General features: G+C 22.1%; 4 protein-coding genes across 4 annotated transcripts; 2 read left to right on the plus strand and 2 right to left on the minus strand.

The window, feature by feature from the left end:
* Positions 1–983: 983 nt before the first annotated feature.
* Positions 984–3,363, plus strand: PBANKA_1141400 (DNA topoisomerase 6 subunit B, putative; the record flags this gene model as incomplete). The annotated part of the gene is made up of 7 exons (XM_034565978.1): positions 984–1,921; positions 2,063–2,111; positions 2,266–2,334; positions 2,415–2,474; positions 2,569–2,628; positions 2,731–2,835; positions 3,004–3,363. 7 exons carry the CDS (start codon positions 984–986, stop codon positions 3,361–3,363), a joined length of 1,641 nt encoding a protein of 546 aa, XP_034422620.1.
* Positions 3,364–3,737: 374 nt separating this feature from the next.
* PBANKA_1141500 (SNARE associated Golgi protein, putative) lies at positions 3,738–5,097 on the minus strand (the record flags this gene model as incomplete). The annotated part of the gene is made up of 3 exons (XM_034565979.1): positions 3,738–3,895; positions 3,997–4,053; positions 4,182–5,097. 3 exons carry the CDS (start codon positions 5,095–5,097, stop codon positions 3,738–3,740), a joined length of 1,131 nt encoding a protein of 376 aa, XP_034422621.1.
* A 2,898-nt stretch (positions 5,098–7,995) lies between these two features.
* On the plus strand, positions 7,996–9,647 carry PBANKA_1141600 (conserved Plasmodium protein, unknown function; the record flags this gene model as incomplete). Its single annotated transcript, XM_034565980.1, has 3 exons — positions 7,996–8,016; positions 8,170–8,808; positions 8,952–9,647. The coding sequence occupies 3 exons, from the start codon at positions 7,996–7,998 to the stop codon at positions 9,645–9,647; spliced, it is 1,356 nt and encodes a 451-aa protein (XP_034422622.1).
* Positions 9,648–10,535: 888 nt separating this feature from the next.
* Positions 10,536–11,313, minus strand: PBANKA_1141700 (ubiquitin-60S ribosomal protein L40, putative; the record flags this gene model as incomplete). The annotated part of the gene is made up of 2 exons (XM_034565981.1): positions 10,536–10,715; positions 11,107–11,313. 2 exons carry the CDS (start codon positions 11,311–11,313, stop codon positions 10,536–10,538), a joined length of 387 nt encoding a protein of 128 aa, XP_034422623.1.
* Positions 11,314–12,789: the final 1,476 nt, after the last annotated feature.

A 12,789-nucleotide genomic window follows, 5' to 3' on the forward strand; every position in this document is an offset into this window, starting at 1 on the left:
AATTGAAATTTCGCATTTTTATATCCATAATAAATTTTTAGGTGTGTATCTTTCCACACATATATACCCCCAAAAAAAAATTTGCCTTCTTTTGGCATTTCCTTTTTATGAACAAAGTTAACATCCATATTAATGAAAATATTTTTTCCTATTAAAATAAAAAATATATATTTTATAATTTTTTAAAGTGCCCTATTTTATTATCCTTTTCGAATGGTATTGTTTTTATAAATGGCTTTTCCCGTTCTTTTTTATGTTACAAAAATGTTTTACACTTCAATCCAGGAGATTTATATTATTTAACAATCTTGTTAATTATTTTGTGTGTAAAATATTTCCATTTTTTTTGAAAGCACATGACTGCAAATAATATATGTAGTGTATATACACTAATTTTCTATAATTTGTGCACTTTAACATTTTTGACAGTTTTTTTTTTTTTTTTTATTAGTGTACTATAAATTTTGTAAAATATCCCTTTTTTTATTGATAAATTGGTAAAAAATTGAGAATATTATGGTCTCCAATTTTTATTAAAGGTATCAGGAATGCACACAAGCATCCTTTTCCATATTACTTGAAATTTTTAATTTGAAATTTCTCATGTATATATTACAGTTGTAGAAAAAATAATTTTTTTCGTATTCCTATTTTATGAACATTATATTGACAAATTTTTAATTTGCATTATTTTCAATGTATTTAAACTCAAGAAATGTTGTTAAAATGTGTATTTAAATTAATTTATTAAAATGTTATAACGCATCGAAAAAAATGTGTTATTCGATTATAAGTAGGTATACATATTTTAGTGACACAGAAAGAATCATTTTGTCTTAGACAAGAGGTTTAAACAAGTTTATTAGAAAACCAAAACACAACCAGGATAATTTTTCTTTTATTATGTGTGTGTTTTACATGAGCTAGCCAAAAAAAAAAAAAAAAAAAAAAAACAGCTAAAAGCATATAATTCCAAGGGTAAAATGAATGAGTCAGAGGAAAAAAACTCTAATTCAACATACTCTTTCTTTTTCAAAAATTTATCCGTTACTGGTTTTTATGAAGAGAACTGTCTATTTATGACAGTAAAGGAATTGTTTGATAATTCAATTGATGCATTATGTAATAATAAAGGAGATGAAAATATTGATGAAGAAGGACAAGGAACACAAGAAAAAAAAATAGAAATAGAAATTAAGGAATATGGTATCAATTCATCATTTTATGAAATAATATGTAGAGATAATGGAGAAGGTATCGAAGTTAAAGACTTAGAAAAAATTTCTGAAATGTTTTTAACGTCAAAAGAGAAATGTATAACTAGTGGAAAATTTGGTATTGGACTTAAGACAATATTGTTATATTCTTTTAAAACTGCATATGGCTTTTTACATATAAAAATAAAAGTAAAAAAAAATAAAATTTGGGATTTTATATTAGTATTAGATAAAAATTTAAATCATACATTTGTGCAAAATTTTAAAGAATATATTGATGATAAATGGGAATGGACAATAGAAATTTCCGTCATTTTAAAAATTAATAATAATTATATATCTGATAAAAAAATACATTCATATATTAAATTATTTTTATTATGGAAAAAAAACATAACTGTTAAATATATTCATAATCCAAATGGTGAACAATCTATATATACATATTCAAGCCATTCTGATACTAGTGAAGAAAACATATTAAGTATGTTAGCAAACAACTCTATAAATATGATTTTTAAAAAAGATTTTTTAACTTCTTATAATTATGATGTTAATATGTATGTTAATGTAAGAAAGTCTGAAAAAATTATTCCGTATGAACATGGTCATAATATAGGGTTTCTCTTTTTAATTCGATACGTCAATTCAATGCCTCTCTTGAGAACTTCATCATCAGATTGCTCAATAACAGTTGACTTTAGGTGAATTAAAAAAATATAGAAATATAATAAATTTTATAACTTAAAAAAAATTATTATTTTATTTTGAAAATTTATGTTTTTTTTTATCGGCGCCATTATATTATTATATACATATTAATTGCATATATTTTTCAAAAATAGAAATTTTCTGAAATATTATGGACCTCAATTCGGAATAGAATTGCCCACTGTTAGATATAATCTAATATAATATAATCTAATTATTTTGCTCACAATTATAAATTGCTCATTCTATGTGTTTGTATATTGGAACGTATCTTTGGTTATATATTCATGTACATTTATATATGGATATAAAAGCATTTATTTTTATTTTTGTGTAGATTGAAAGCCGAGATGAGATGATTCTTGAAGAGTTGGCACTCCCAAGCTGTTTTGATGATCTCAATAAGGTATTAATTTGATTTCCTTTTCTATAGTTCTTTTTTTATCTTTATTTTTATTACAGTTAATAATTATAATTCTTTTACAGGTAGCCAATATTTTCCCAGTGAAAAGGTCAGAGAAATCCACATGGAATATAATGATTATAGTAAAGAATAAACGCCAGCATACATATGTGTATATAGTTATGTATAAATGTGTATGTGCTCACTTATTTACACACATTATATGCATTTTAACAGGGGATTGACGTGAGGGGAAGAGACATATCGTTTGTTAGCCTCAGAAAAAATTGCATAAAGGTTATACATAGTATATGAATATATTACTCAATTAATGAATGTATAAAAATGTGGTTTTATAAATATATATATTTTTTTTTCATATGTATATACACTCCAAAGGAAGGAGAATACTTGTCTAGCTTAATTAAAAAATGTTCAATTAATTTATATAATAATATAAAAAGAGAGTTACCACAGGAATTTGAAAATTTATCTGATTATCAGGTAATAAGAAAATAATGAAATAGTAACTGATATTGTTCATGTATTTATGAATATCTTATATATGTGTGAAAATGACACATTAGGGATAAATATATAGGCCAAAACAAGTTCATACATAGTATATACACATATACATACGGGTATATATTTTCCAAATTAATACCAAAGCTAAGACAGGCATTAAATATATACGGAGTTCAATTAGCTTCGTCGCTAAGTAAAATAATTTTAAAGGGACACGAAGAATTTAAAAATAAAATATTTTTTTTATTAAATGAAAAAAAAAAAATAAAAAATAATAGTACATGTGAAAAGGAAGAATATAATAATAAATTTACTAGTTATGATGAAAATATATTAACAAGGGAGTTGTATAGCCACATTAAGGAAAAAATAATGCTAAATGAAAAAACATATGAAAACCCTAAAGCAAAAATTCAATTAACTGGTGATTCAAATAAATCATATTATAAAAATGATCCTTCCAAAGATGATAGTTATTCTGATGATGACGGAGATTATAAATAAGTAATTTGTGAGACAAAAAATTAAAAAAATAAAATACAAAGTAAAAAAAATATAAAAAAAAATAAAATTTAAAAAAATGTAAATAAATTTATATAATATACAAATGCGTACATTAAAAACATAAAGCTTCAAACTATTTTTTCTTGGCTTGTAATATTTTCACGTACATACATGTGTATGTATATATATACCCCTATATAATATATACGTGTGTAAAATTTCATTATGCACATTACATATGTGCGACCTTCAAACTATAATAACATAATTAACATGAAATGAAAAAAAAAGGGAAAAAATAAATAAAAAAATAAAAATAGGAATATGAACTATTTTTTTATTGAATTTCATTTTTTGGGGTGATATAAAAATATTTATTCGATATCAACATCAAGCCTTGGCAATGAAGGGTTCATAATGCTCAAATTATTTAATCTTCTTTTTGTTACAATCGATATATATGCAATGGCAATTATTCCTAAGATCAACCCGACAAGGAGTATGACCAGATTTCCCCAGTGGTGATGTAATTCTACAAAAGAAAAAAAAAAAAAAAAAATTAATAAAATTTGTAAAATTGAAAGACTAATAAACAAATGTGATAGGCCAACGTTTTATCTCAAATGCTCATACCTGAAACATTTGATATGTCTTGTAACAAAACTCCAATGTATATAAATAAACATATCCCTGTAAAAAAAATAAAACGAGTTCTCACAAATGACGAAAATGAACAAAATGAAGATAACGCTTATATGGGCAAAGAGGATATAATATGACCTTTTTTTTATTTTTTTATCTTTATTTTTTCTTATTACCTGGCAAGGCTGAAACTGATCCAATGGCAAATTCTTTATACTTGACAGAAGTAACGCCAAGCACATAACTAACCACAGATGCTGGTAAGATAGGAGACATACGAATTAAAAGTACAAAGGATAGACCATTAGCGTTAATAGCTTGATCAAATGCTAAATATATTGGATAATTCCTTAATTTTTTATAAATATAATCATGTAATAAATATCTAGAAATAAAAAAACATATGGACATTCCTAAAATATAGCCAGTAAAAACTGCAAAGATAGCTACAAATGTTCCCAATAAATTTCCATATACTCCTGAAAATATTAAACCAGCGCCTACACACATAATCTCAACAGACATAAATAGCGGAGAAATTAGAGTAAACAAACATATAAATAATAATATACTCCATGATCCTTGTTTGCCAACCCATTGTATAACATCGTTAATTATATTAATAAAAGATTGAAATTTTGTAAGAAGATATACTATAAAAAGAAATATAACAATAATAAATACAGCTTTTAATGCAGCTTGAATTTTTGATTTTCTATCTCTTCTTGATATGGTTAAATCATCAGAACTCATCATAATATTATTTCCTATATTTCTTTCATTGGCGTATTTATCATCAAAATGATACCCCGTTTCTATACATTCATGGTCAGGGTTATTGTATATTGAGTTCCCATATGGGTCATCATTATTTTTGTATCCATTTATATTTCCATTAGTATTATTATTAATTAATTTAACTTTTTCATTATTTTGGTCATAATACTGAGAATTCATATTTGAGTAATTATTCATTTCGTTATTATAATTCTGTTCATTATATTCATTTTTATATTCGTCATCATATATAGTATCGTAATTGTTTTTTAGATATTCATATTTTTTATTATAATGATTATCCAAATTTTCCATCTCTATTTTAAATTATTTAGTCAGAAAAATATGGGCAAATTATATTTATTCTTAACCTTGATATATTATGAAAGCTTGTATATATTATTTTATGCTATGAGCGTGCTAATAGAAAGGGGGAATATACAATATATATATGTATGCATGTATGTATGTGTGTGCGCGTGGGTTTGTACATATATACACACATTAACGTTAATTTAACAAAGCTTCAAATCAATTTGGAAGCATAATCAGGTAATAATTTTGTATGTTAAAATTTGATCGACCCACAATTCGCATTTTTTTCACGAAATAAAAAGGTATGCATAAACGAGCAAATATAATATAAAAACGTATTAATATATAGGAAGTATACTCTCGTTTTCTCTATTAAAATAATATAAATTTTCTTCACTTAAATGTAAAACTGCTGTCTATAGTAAATAATCCATATGATCTTCTAATATACTATGTAATTTCATATATTTAAATGGATAATGGATAGCCACACAAATGTGCATTTATGCATAATAAAGATAACTTTAATAAAACATAAAAGAGCACGTAAAATGAGTAATAATTAAAGAGGAATTAATTATATGTGCATAATATATATATATTATGTGTTAAAATTATTTATAAATTTGTTTGCATAATAACAATTATTTATCTAAATATTATATATATATAATATATATTGTCGAAAAAAAAAAGTCCATTCAATACATATTGAAATTAAAATAAAGCAATATACAAATACTTACAAAAATGCAAATTTGGAAAATGAAAATGTAAAAAAATATGGGAATTAATTTATTTTAAATATTCATTTAAATTTATTTGAAGCATAATATAATTTACAATTTGAATAATAAATAGTTAACATGTATAATTTAATCAGCAAAAAAAAAATAAAAAAAAATAAAAAAAAAATATAATATATTATCGCGTGTATACAATTATTGGTGGCCAATTTTTTAAATATTTTTAATTGAGTAATCATCAATATATTGATAAAACTACATTTATTTAATTGTTTTGTGTAGAATTGAATAAGTAAATTACGCATAAATGTTTATGGAAAAAATAATAATATGCATTGCCCTCAAATTAGTATATAAAATATATATAATAATTTATATGTAATAACATTTATTATAGCTACGTTGCAAGAATGACAAAATTTATGCTATACGACATGCATTTTTTAGTATACTTTTTATTGCAATTTTTTATTTGCTATCATTATATTTCTAATTTTTTATGTTGATATGGTATATATATTATTAAAATGGAAATGAAGTAATAAAAATGGAACATGTACATCATATGCATAATTCAATATGCATACACAATTTACTTGTTTATATTAAGGAAATTAATTTTGTAAAATTACCTTTAGAATAAGATGATAATGAGACAGATATGTGAATAATTAATTTGGCATTTTAAGTTAACCTATGAAAAAGCTAATAAAAAAATAAGGAGAGTTTTTTCTTCATCATACTATACATGTTGCGATAAAAAAAAAAGGGAATGTTGCATTTGATAAAATTTTGAGAATATGGGCCATTATATTTAAAAAATATAAGTCTTCTCTTAAGTTGTAAAGCATGTGATGTTTTTTTTTCCTAATAATTTCTACAATTTTTATAATTTATATTATGTTTCAATTAATCCATTATTTTAAAAAAATTATTAGCAATTTACTAATTTATGACCAAAAAAAAAAAAATAAATAAATGTTAAGGTTAAAATGGTTACAGCTAAATTTATTTAAAAAAATAATAAAAAAAACTAGCTGTGTGTATTTTCCCTTTTTATGTGTAAGGCAAATAAATAAAAATAACATAAAGTTGACGTGTTATATATGTTGTTGCTATTGTAAGACATTGAAATTTCATTCTATATAATATTTTATGTTTTTTTTTTATGAAAATAATGTTGTCATTTGTGAACTTAATACTAATTTATATAAAATGATATAATTTTGATCAAATTTTCAAAAAAAGAAAGAAAATTTGTCATTTGTTGCGTAATATTTTGAGATTTTAAAATTAAAAAGAACCGTTTGTTTTTATTTTTTTGTTTTTTTCACATTTTAAAACCACGCGGTAATTTTTTTAATTATGTATGGACTGCAAATTGGTTAAATATAATTAGAAAATAATAAAATAAATTCTTAATACTTTCTTAACGATGTTGTAAAAAAATCCATTATTGTTATATATAAAAGGGGTAGTGTTTGATAGAATTTTAAGCATTTGATTGTAAGGACGTATGTATATAGCAAATTGTGTATAATTTCATTTATCGGAAAATATAAAAATAAACTAATATTCTAAATAAATAAATAAATATATGTAATATATATATACATTATAGGAATAATTTTTTTAGAATATTTTCCATACGATTTTATGTACACAAACTGTATATATACATTTAGGCCATTTTGATCACACTAAAGAAGAAAATATATTATATATATTTTAAAGTTAACAAATAAATTATATCACTTAATATGTATGATTTTTTTACTGAATTATAGTTTTTTATTGTCATTTTGAACTATATTAAAATCGATAATAATTTATTGGCTATCTTTTTTACCCATTACTTTATCACTAATAATATTTCACTATTTTCACTATTTTTTTTTTTTTAAGACTTGGATATTGCTTTTTTTCCTTTACGACATATATTGAACATAAAGAAATTAAAAACTGATTGATACTTGAAATCGCAATTTTACAAAGTTTACCTTTTTTTTATTAAAAAGGGTAAAATAATTATTATTAAAACATTAAAAAGTAATTAATTTAAAATTTGTAAATAAATATGAGTATAATGCAATATGTTTTTATATAACAGTTTAAATGAAATTCACCATAAAGTCTAGTTACGATAAATAACATGAAGGCGTTTGTCCATAAGGTAAGAAAAAAAACAAGCGAAAATAGAAAACAATTTATACGTATTTATACATAATACAGATAACAATTTTCATAAAAATAATTCCATTATTGCACGCATGTAATCAATATCTTTTCATATTTTTGTTTTCCATTTTTTGTCGAATACCCACAGTTCAGAAGATCTATGGAAACCCTAAAAGAGAATGACGAATTTTTTGGTGAAAAAAAACAACTAAATGCATTGAACACATATTTTTCACATTCATTATTATATCTAGAAAGATTAGAAAGTGTGATTAAAAATATAAATATTATGATAAGTGATCTAAATAGATGTTTAATGTCCTTTTTTGAGAATGATATAAATTTAGGAATAGTGCAACATATATCTCATATTTTAAACACATTCACTGATGTAAGGGAACAAATAACGAATCATATAATTAGTGCTAAATCTGTAACTAATGAAACACTTGAAAAAATAAGAAAAATCCAAAATTTGTGTTTAAAAAAAAAGGAATTAGGAGTATTAATAGAGCATTATGAAAAAAAAATAAAAAAATTACAACAAGTAAATTCTCCAAATCAAAAGCATTTAGAAAAAGTTATTAGAAATGAATCTAAATTAAATGGTGTAAAATCAGATTACTTAAAATACAATGAATATATTAAAAAGGGTTTTGATATTGTTTTAGAAAATAAGACAAATAAAGTATTATTAGATGCAAGAAAAGATTTGGAACTTTTACTTTGCTATTTTAGCTTAATGAATTCTGTATCTATCAAATTAAAAGATCCACTTAAAGATATGGTAATAATACAATTTTTTGAGTTTTTATAAAAATGTGTTTATATATAATTGTCTAATCGATAGATATATGTATTTTATTTGTCAAAATATACATTTTTCTTTATTTCGTAAATATTTTACATATATTTTTTTTTAATTTTCAGTACTTGAACACACAAAAAGAAAGGCTCCCAATTTATGATAATTTCTTTTTAGAAAGCGAAGATAGAATGAATTATTTTTATGAAATGGAAAAAAATATTAATAATTATAACCAACCTAATAGATATAACATGTATAATCCAAAATCCGAATATAATAATTATGAACAAAATATAAGCAAATATAATAAATATGATATACCAAGCCGATATAAAACTTATGATAACATTCCTAATATATATAACGAATATGACCGAAGAAATATAAATAATAATAATAATTATATGCTAGACAATTATAATAGATATAATGAACATAATCATTACAAGGAAATATATTATAAGAATGGAAATAGTAAAGATGATAATTTTTTGACCACACCGTTGAAAGGCCTTACAAAAACTATTAGTTGTAATTTAAATAATACAATTTCAAAAATGAACAAAAATAATGACTTAAACAGATCTGGAAATAGTGATGAGCGAAGTAGTAGTAGTAGTAATCATCTTCCTTTTATAAAAAATATAAAAAACAAAATTTATAAAAAAACATTAAGTCAAGACTTATTTGTTGAACCAGATGAAAAAAAAAATAATTCTTTTTTAAAAATAAAAAATATTTTAGGAGTTTCTAATAAATCAAAAGAAGAGGAAAAGGAAAATTCGCCTCCAGTTACTCCCCCAGCATTTCCTCAATAAGTTTATGTAATTCATGTTTTTCAAAAATTGCGAAAATAAAAAATAATTAAAATAAATAGAATTAATTGGGAAATAAATAATAATGATATTTCACAGGCATGTACCAAAACAGTCTTAATAAATTATGAGAAAAAATATATACTTTTTTTTCACGCTTTATTATTTTAATAGATATTTAGCGAGTAAGAAAAGAGTGGATGTATTTATTAAATTATTCTTTAAAATATATTTGTTAATAATTTATAAAATTATGATAATAAAAAATAAAATACAAGAATATAGACACTCAATTCGTAAATTAATTTTTTTTATTTTCTTTAATTATAAATTACATACTTTTTAGTTTGTAATTTTTTTATATGATAATATATTTTTATATAAAATTTATATATCATATCATATAAATATACACATTTCCTTCTTTCCGTTTTTTTAATATAAATAAACTTATTCCTTTCCGTTTGTTTTTAATTTATTTTATTATTATTTTTTTTAATTGTTTGTGTATAGAGTTCTTAAGTTTTGAACACGCAAAATGTTAATATATCATATAGATATGTATTATACATTTCTTTTCTTTTTTTTCATTAACATTATTATATTTCTGTATAATGTTTTTTCTTATATAATAAATATCCGCTAAAATGAAATATACATATATTACAGTAAAAGTATATTTTGTGATGCATGGAATGTAGACATATCTCAAATTCGTGAAAAACATATATCATGATTATAAAAAGAAAAAGATATATATTTTTTATTTCTATATTTCTCTGATTTCATTCCAATTTTTCCTTTTATAAGGATGTGGAAAAAAAAAAACACAACTTGTACATTAATGGAATATAAAAACAAGCTTTTTCTTAATAGTTTCAATTTATTAGTTCATTTGAGTTTTTTTTTTGGTCTTAATTGATTTGTTCTTCCACATTTTTTATTTCGACAATTTGTAGCTCTTGGGTGTAAACGAGCATAGCATTTTCTGCATATTAATTTTTGGCAGTTATATTTTTGTGCTAATTGAGCTAATGATGGTTCAATAGCTCCTCCTCTAAGTCTTAAAACCTGTATTTGAAAAAATGTGAAATGAATAAATGAATGAACATATATGCAAATGCTGGCCATGCCGTGTGCAGACATATATATATATGTACAGAAATATTTGTTTGCGTTTTTTCAATTTTAATAAAAAAATACGGGGGAAATAAATTAACACACTACAGACATTTATTTTGTTTTTGAATAATATTTAGAAGAAATAATAAGGAAGCAAATGATGAAATTGAGAAAAATATTTATGTGCATATATTCTCTAAAACCATCATATATTTAGCTTCCCCTAAGCATATTAAATGTAAAAAAATAAAATTAATAATTTGATCAAATTTTCCCCTCATATATCTTTATCTTTTTTTTTTTTTTGGTGATATAATTAGTATAATATTAAATATATTACCAAATGTAAGGTTGATTCTTTTTGAATATTATAATCAGATAAAGTTCTGCCATCTTCTAATTGTTTTCCAGCAAAAATTAGTCTTTGTTGGTCAGGGGGAATTCCTTCTTTATCTTGAATTTTTGCTTTAACATTTTCAATAGTATCGGATGGTTCAACATCAAGAGTGATTGTTTTTCCGGTTAATGTTTTTACAAAGATTTGCATTTTCGTAAATGTAAAAAGTAATATGAAAAAAAAAAAATATATATAAATGGATTAAAGAATTTCTGAAAAAAAAAATCAATTACAATTTGACTTTTATAACAGTTTATATATTTATTTATTTTCCTTTCGTTGTTAAATAATTAAATTTATGTAATATGTGGAATATTAGTATACTAATTTTTTTGTATATAAATAAAATAAAAATATTATATATTTATTTATATATTTTTTAATAAATTAAAAAAAAAAATTAATAATATGCATGCTTATAAATTCAGTTTATGTAATATATACTAAGTATATAAAATGCTGGTAAATTTTAATTCCGCCTTATTTTTATTTTTTGCTTATATTTAAAAAATTATATATGCAATTTATTTTTTCCCACAATATTTTAATGCCTATTTGATACACTACTATATGTAACATGTTGTATATATATATATATATATATATCATATATATATATTATAAACCCATTTAAACATTGCGTAATATTTGAGAAACGCTTATAACTTTCGTCACTACGCAATAGAAAAAATGAGGAAATCGCTAAACCTATATACAATTAATACATTTATTTATATAATATTGTACATATATAATATTATACATATTTTTTATTCCTTTAATACGACTCACCAGTTAGTATGCGACAATTTTTATATGCTATAATCTTCCAAATAGCTTAAAATAAAAATTGAAAAATAAGTCATAAATTTTATGAACGTTAATATCTATATATCGCATTTTATATGGTTTATGCATGAATGGTGCCTATAAAATAAATGAATAAATTTTAATAAAATATTTGGAAATTTTAATATCTTAAAGTGTAATTATAGAGAAGAAAACTTTTAAGGAAATAACATCTTGCTTTATTTATTAAGATTTATTAAAAAAAATATAAATAAAAACCAATCAAATAAAGAAACAAGGCACAATAAGTCAAATCTAAATACATTAAATGAGTTAAAATGATATAAAAATATAACTTTTAATGGTAATAGTTATATTTGAATATAACACATATTTTTTTATTATATTTTTGTTTATATTTTGCATATGCCACGATATTTAAAAAAATAGTTTGCCAATAGGTTTGTTCATAGTTGTATGTCACTATTGGTAATGCTCATGGAAAATTTAAGGAATCATCATATACGTATTTCTTAATTTATTCAAACGATCTATATCTTAAGAATAATTTATGTTCATTTGTATATATACTTTTATTATAACAAACAAAATTATAGGTAAACAGAACAAGCTGGGGTTCGCTATTTAAAGAAGAATAATTATTACATGTAATTTGAAAAATATATTTTGTAAAGAGCGTGATATAAATCGTATAGTGTATGCATTATTTTGAATATGCTGTTTAAATTTTTTTTGTATATTTGTAGCATAAACCCTATTCAAATAGAAACACCAATATCTATACATATTCATCCATTGTCTATATTGTAAAGATAA

The sequence above is a fragment of the Plasmodium berghei genome (genome assembly GCF_900002375.2).
Source record: "Plasmodium berghei ANKA genome assembly, chromosome: 11".
Taxonomy (NCBI): Eukaryota; Apicomplexa; class Aconoidasida; order Haemosporida; family Plasmodiidae; genus Plasmodium; species Plasmodium berghei.